The sequence below is a fragment of the Rissa tridactyla genome, chromosome 1, assembly GCF_028500815.1.
Source record: "Rissa tridactyla isolate bRisTri1 chromosome 1, bRisTri1.patW.cur.20221130, whole genome shotgun sequence".
NCBI classification, from domain to species: domain Eukaryota; kingdom Metazoa; phylum Chordata; class Aves; order Charadriiformes; family Laridae; genus Rissa; species Rissa tridactyla.
Window position 1 is genome coordinate 92,383,106 of NC_071466.1, and position 6,691 is coordinate 92,389,796.

General features: G+C 49.5%; 1 protein-coding gene across 1 annotated transcript; it reads right to left on the reverse strand.

Annotated features, from left to right (window-relative positions):
• Positions 1-899: 899 nt before the first annotated feature.
• Positions 900-6,002, reverse strand: NR0B1 (nuclear receptor subfamily 0 group B member 1). Its single transcript, XM_054215736.1, has 2 exons — positions 5,281-6,002; positions 900-3,964 (listed from the first exon to the last, which is right to left on the reverse strand). Exons 1-2 carry the CDS (start codon positions 5,897-5,899, stop codon positions 3,720-3,722), a joined length of 864 nt encoding a protein of 287 aa, XP_054071711.1. The 5' UTR covers positions 5,900-6,002; the 3' UTR covers positions 900-3,719.
• Between the last annotated feature and the right edge of the window lie 689 nt (positions 6,003-6,691).

Below are 6,691 nucleotides of genomic sequence, written 5' to 3' on the forward strand. Positions count from 1 at the left end.
TTAAATTGCCCAGGAGGCTGCTCTTAGTTAAAACGTCTCTAACACCCTGGAGGGCTGAAAAAAAAAATAAATAAAAATGTGCTTATGAAAAAAATTCGTGCCCAGAGTGCCAGGGACAAAGCAAACAGAGAAAATGCTTTAAAATCCTCAGAAATCGTGTTAAAACCTGAACTGGAAAGTAATCTTTACTGGTACATTTAAGGGCATGAGGAGAAATGTTAATGCTGCGCCTAAGAGCGCAGAGCTCACAGCACAGCGCAGCACTGCTGAGCAGAAGACGGGGCTGGAGGCAGGCTTTCACCTCCCCAGGAGTCCCAGGGAGCTGACAGCGAGAGGTCTCATCCACTACCCTTTTGGGCGCCTGAAGCAGGAGGGTCTTGATCCCCCCTCCTTCCCGTAAAGGCTACATCACCATGGAAGCATCCCTTGCCCAGCCTTCCTTTCTCCCTGCCTGCCTGAAGGCTCCAGCAGGCTGTCCTGCCCCTGCTGACAAGGATACCCAGAGACATCACCTCTTGTGTCACAGCAGTGGCAGTGGACACGTAGGCTACCCAATTCAGAGTTCACCCACCCTGCACAGGACAGAGTTGGGGCAGAAAAGGATCTAGCCCAATATTTTTCCTACCCAGTAGAAAGCTGCTGTAGAGCACCCAGGGTTAAAGGTCTGGAGCAATAGTGTGCTTTCGCTTACTTCTGTGAGCACCAGATGCTCACAACTGCTGAGCAGCTTGCTCTTCGCACCTGCATAGCTGCCGCTATGGCCCCTTCTTCAGCAGTGGCACCAGTGGAGGGCAGAACAGGCCACCCAGTCCCAGCAGGTTCGTGAGGATGCCTGTGTCCTCCTCTGTGTCAGCTTCTGGGGTTGGTTCTTCTTTGCTCTGCAGTATTTTCTGGACTTGACACAGAGTCCTCCCACAGATACCCTTTTGCCCAAGCTCTGGCTTATCTTGTGAGTTACAGTCTCTTCACCTGATTCCAGTCAGCTCTTGGCACATTGTCCCCACACTAAAAATCAGGCCCTTCCCCGTTCTGTTCCAGAACCATACTGGTCTAATCTCTCCCATTCCTGCATGGTTCTCCAAGTCTTCAGCTTTGTTCCTCCTACATCTTTTTTTAATTTCTTGCTCTGTCATTCCTGTTCCTCTGACCTATGAAGAGACACTTTTTTCACCAGTTCTCTGCAGAAAGCCTTCATAAATTGGTTTTCCTGTTCAGATTTCCTACTTACTGTTCCCAGGTGGTTCCATTTAAATAGACAACAGCTAAATGACTAACAGTGTTGCTGGTCCAAGAGAAATATGATAGAGTACGGCAAGTTCAAGGTGGATTCATTGCACACAGAAGCCATATTTTTCATGACAGCTTCAGAAAACTGAGCAGAATACAGAATTTGTTCAGAGTGGGGTATTTCTGCTTATCAACCCTGGAGATGAAAGCAGGTCCACCCAAGTCATGAAAACTTTCGTATTTAGTGGCACAATAGATCCAAACTGTCTCAAGGTGACTGTTCAGCTGAAAATCCTTGCCTGTGACCAAGGTTCAGTTATTACGATTCATTGTTAGGGGTACTGCCAACAAGACTCCTCTGCCACTCAGCAGAAAATCCAAACGCTAGTGTACGTACTAACAATTTCTCGGTGGCCATGAAGTTGTAATCTGACGCTGTCTCATTATTTTTAGTCCTTACCCAGGATTCATCTTCTGCCACTAATCACTACTTAAATGTTTTATCACCATGCTTTGTGCTTTTGTGAAGACATTTCTTTGTCAGGCACCCTTGAAAGCTAACTATTGTAAGCTCATATGCTGTTTACAGAGAAAGAGACAAACATATACATATATTTACATTACAGAGATGTTAGATAAGCTCAGAAGCTATTGCAAACTCAGAGAACATTTATACATACACAGTAAATATTCTCCATATGCAAATGTTTATATTTGCTATCTATGTTTACGTGCATGTGTGTGTACATATAAAAGCATCAACTTAACATAAAGACTAAGCCTGCTCTATTATGGCCTGAACCGAAGTCTGGACCAGTAGTGACGAGCACTTTACTTACACACTTTTTGTTCTTTGGAATTTTTGGGGACCTCCTCAGGGCACACAACACTACCTAGAGTTACGTGAGCACCATAAGAGTGTGTGTTTAAGCTATACCATTGCTTTTCAGGATGGAGGCTGTGTTTCTTCCTTTGTTTGCTCAATGACAGTAGCCTAATCGATGACAAGGTTCTTATTGCCATGGCAATACAGATCTCCGTGACAATACTTATGGACAAACTTGTCCCCCTAGAAATGTTTGGCTACCTCTCCAAAGGTAGGGTAGGTACAAGACAACAGGAGTCCCCCCTGCTCCTTACCTGAGTGCAGGAGCTGTGATTATCCTCCGCGCAAGGTGGCAGCAAAAGAAAGCTCTTCAAACTCACGCCTCTCTCCCCTGCACACCTCCTATTAGGGAGAGTAACTGCCTCAGCTTCATTAATTGTGTTTTAAAAAACACCTCTTATTGCTAGTAGTTAATATCTATGTGAATGATACCTAAAGTTACTGATCTTTTTTACTTTGGGAACACTGTCACACTTCTCTCTCAATTTTTTACCAGTATTCCCCAGGGGAAAGGCTAGAAAACTGCACCCAGAAAAAGGAAAACCATGAAAAAAATTCCCCTTAAATCACTGATTTACCCTTCTGAAACAGGATTTTTTTTCAATAAAAACACAACTGCTTTGGGAGAAAGGATCAAGTCCAAGACAAAAAAAAAAAAACTGGATGCTTAATTAAAATGTCTTCATGCCAGCTGACAAATTCTGATGGATGTACCAGTGGTAAACACTATTTAAGCATAATAATTTTGTGTTTCTATAGGAATAAATAGTCTGAAGAATCTGCCTTTTGAAAACCTAGCTAGCAATTACCTAGATGGAAAGCAAAAAAAAACGTGTGGAGTCCACACCAGTAGTTCTCCTGATCCTATTCAGCATTTGCTGTTTGGGTATTTTTAGAGGTGTTCTTGTTTGCTTGTTGTTTTGGAGGATAGAGTTACTTTATTCTCCTGAAGCCCAAAGTCTTAAATTAAATGTTTTACTGCAAGTGTTAGAGTTGAGCAAGCTACTTTAAGTCTCAAAATATTCCCAACACATTTTTCTCATACGGAAGAAAACGTTAGGTGAATATTTTCTTTAATATTCTTTGTAGACTTCAACTCTGTTAAAGTCAATGGAAGTAGTTCACTGGCTGCAGTAAGCCCTTCATACAGCCAGTATTTGAACTATGAGCAGAACTGACTGTAGTACCCTAGTTCAATATTACTGAAATATGCAAAGTAAACGGCTTGTTCATTCCCCCTTCTGTGTGCCAACTATGTTTAAAATGTAAACCTAGACTGTTTCTTGTTTTGAAAGAGGAGGGATTACTCACCTTGAAAGTACAATATAGTAAGTGTGATCTTTATTCAGAGACATGGTAAAAGAAAAGCCAGTCGACTTCGGATACGAACATTCTCCACAACCTTAAAGCTTGTTTTGGTGTAATCTTATTCCAAAAACACTGTGTTTAATAAAAATTAAATTTCAGAACTTGAAGAATATTTTATTATGGAATACAAAAATACTATCTATGTAAAAACAATAAGTTAGTTTATTTACAGTACTTTACACTATTCTGCTCTAGGGCTTCCTTTGCATTGGATTTATTTTCATTCTTTTACACGCCTTTATAATTTTGCACAAAGCATTTCCAAAAGCATGTCATCCATGTTCACTGCTCCAATGATAGGCCGAAAGAATAGTTCAGCAATCACATTAGCATTAATAGATCTTAACAAGGATAGAACAACATTCAGTTTGGCAAATCTGGCTTCATCACCTCTGTGAATGAGTCTGACATGTTCATTTAGAGCTTGTTGTGCTTCCCTCTGCAGTCCTTCAATGTACTGTGTACACTGCAGTCCAGGTAGATCTGAAAAGAAAAATAAATTCTTTCGTTTACATAGGTTTTGTCTATAAAACAACATGCCTACAGAACAAGTACTATCAGCTTACAGATTCTATTTATCACTCAAGATACGAAGCAAATGCAATTGCTGGAAGACTTCTTGTATGCAAAATCAACACATAGGCCAGTTCAAAATTTTATCATGTTGGTGTTCTGGACATTCAATACTCTTCTTCACTCCACAAACTTGAAATACAATGTTTGCCAACATTCACTTAAGTGTTAAATAAATCAGCTGATAAAACAAAAACTTTGATTGAAGAATGCTCTCCAAAACACCTTTAGAGTGACAAATGCAATCTGTAAACAGTGGGGAAGGCAATAAAAAAAACTTGTTAATGTGTTCACTTCCGCAAAGCTCACATTTAAGGCATCTTTTGACAACTGTTTCTGAGTAGCTCCAGGTTACAAGTGGCAAGAAGCATTAACTGCAACGTATGAGGGAAAGTTTCCTGGTGAACTATAGTAAAGATACTGAAGGACGGAGAGTGCAGAAATTGCCCTTTTCGGTCTAACAGTTTGCCAGTGGGAGTGCAGGAAGAGCCATAACCCACTTTCACACAGTAGTGGGATATTTAGGAAGCGCCGCTTCCAACCTGGCAACTACCTTTCAGGTCAGTCGCCAACATGATACGCAATCACTTGTCAGAGCTGCACGTATGCAAGTCTCCATAAAGTAACGCGATGGCAAAAAAACCCCAAACCCTCATAAATGGTAGACACAAAGGCGAAACGGCAGTTTGTTCCTGGAAGCCCTGAGTCTCGCCTGGCTTGCTTTCCGCGGCGGGTAAACCCCCCGGGGAGCGCACGCCTCCGACCCGCCACCCTCGGAGGGCCGGTGCCCGGCGGCGGCGGCGGGAAGGGTCCCGCTCTGAGGAGAGGCCGCCAGGCTCGGAAACGAGCAGGGCACGGCTGCCGTCCCCTAACTTCCCCTCAGCCATCGCCTCGGGTTTGTTCTGTTGGCGGAAAACTTCTGCGGAAGGCGCCGGCCCCCGGGACCCCCGACCTACCCGCAGCCGGACCCCCTCCAGGCGGTAACGGCAGCCGGGGTGGCCGTTAACGGCTGCCCGCCTGCCAGCCGGGGCCCTGAGGAGGGGACAGCGGGGTGAAACCTTGCTCCGCGCCCCCCCGCCCCCTTCCACCACCTCTTTCCTCCTGAGGGAAAAGCCCGGGTCGGCCCCGCGTCGCTGGGGATACAGGCGGGCTCCCTCCCGCCAGCCCGCTCGCCGCCCGACGCCCCGTGAGAGAGAGCCCCCCGCCGCCCCCGTCCGGTCACTCACCCGGGTTGAAGAGCACCGTCCCCTTGAGGTAAGCGTACTCTTTGGTGCTGATATCCAGGCTCCAGCACTTGGCCAGGAAGCCCTTGATGGCCTGAATCTCGCCGGCCGAGGGCAGCTGCAGGCCGCCACTGCCGGCGGGGCCGTGGTGCGGCCGGCCCGGCGCCGGTCCCCGCGGCGGGGGCTGCTCACCCTGCCGGCGGGTGGTGAGGATCCTCTGCAGCATGCTGGGCTCCGCGCTCTCCACCGTCTCGAAGTGGACCCGGTCCTGCGCCAGCCCCAGCACCAGCAGCGGCGCCCAGCAGCTGCGGACCAGCAGGAGCTGCTCGTCCAGGGGCAGCTCCTGGAAGCAGGGCACGTTCTGGACGAAGCGCAGCGTCTTCACCAGCACGGCCGAGGCCGCCTTGCAGGCCACCTGCGGGCTCCTCAGGGCCACCCGCCGCCGCCGCCACCCGCCGCACGGGCAGCCGCGGGACGCCTGCCCCGGCCCCCGCCTCGGCCTCGACCCCTGCTCCGCCGGCGACGCCGCCGCCCGCTCCTGGCTCCTGAGGATGTTGTAGAGGATGCTGCTGTGCCGCCGTCCGTCCGCACAGCAGCGGCAGCAGCGCTCCACGCAGGCCATGGCACCCCGGGGGTACGGGCACCCAGCGGCCGGGCTGAGCCGCCTGGCAGGCTCGGCGGCGCTTCCTGCCGCCTCGTCCCGCGGGGAGACACGCACTGCTCGCCCTCTGCCCGGCTCCGAACTGATTTATAGCCGCCGGCAGTGTGCGTGCGTGCGTGTGTGTGTGTGTGTGGTTCAAAGGGGCACACACTCTTTACTGGCTGGAAAAGAGAGAGAGAGAGGAGGGGAAGAAAAAAAAAAAACAATATGAATAAAGAAAACCCTCCTTCTCCTCTCCCGAAGCAGCGATGCCTAGAGGGAGCCGCTGAGCCCTGCCGCCCCTGCCTATAGGCTGCGGCGTGAGGAGCGGCCAAACGCCCCCTCCCCGCCCTTTCTCTCCCCCTCTTCCCGGGTCCCCGTCCCGGTTTATATGATCCCGGGCCTCTTTGGGCAGGGCGGGCCCCCGCCGGGTGCCGCCACCGTACAGGGCAGCTCCCGCCGCCGCCGCCCCCCGAGACCCCTGCGGGGCTTCCTTGCTAAATGGCTACCGGCCCCGCTGCCCTCCCGGTGTGTGGCCGGTATGAGGCAGGAGAGAGAAAAGGCCGGGGAGGGGGGGGACGGAATAAAATTCCCGCAGGAGGGGAAAACGGAGATGCAGCTAATGATACCAAGGGCTTTTGCATATGCCTGTCCTAAGGAGTGATGCCCCATGTGGCTAATTAACACCTTTGGGCTGTTGTTTGGGGAAGGAGAAGCAGACATGTTCCTGACCAAGCTAGGGTGGCTCTGTGAGGTTGCGGTGGAAGCAAGGCT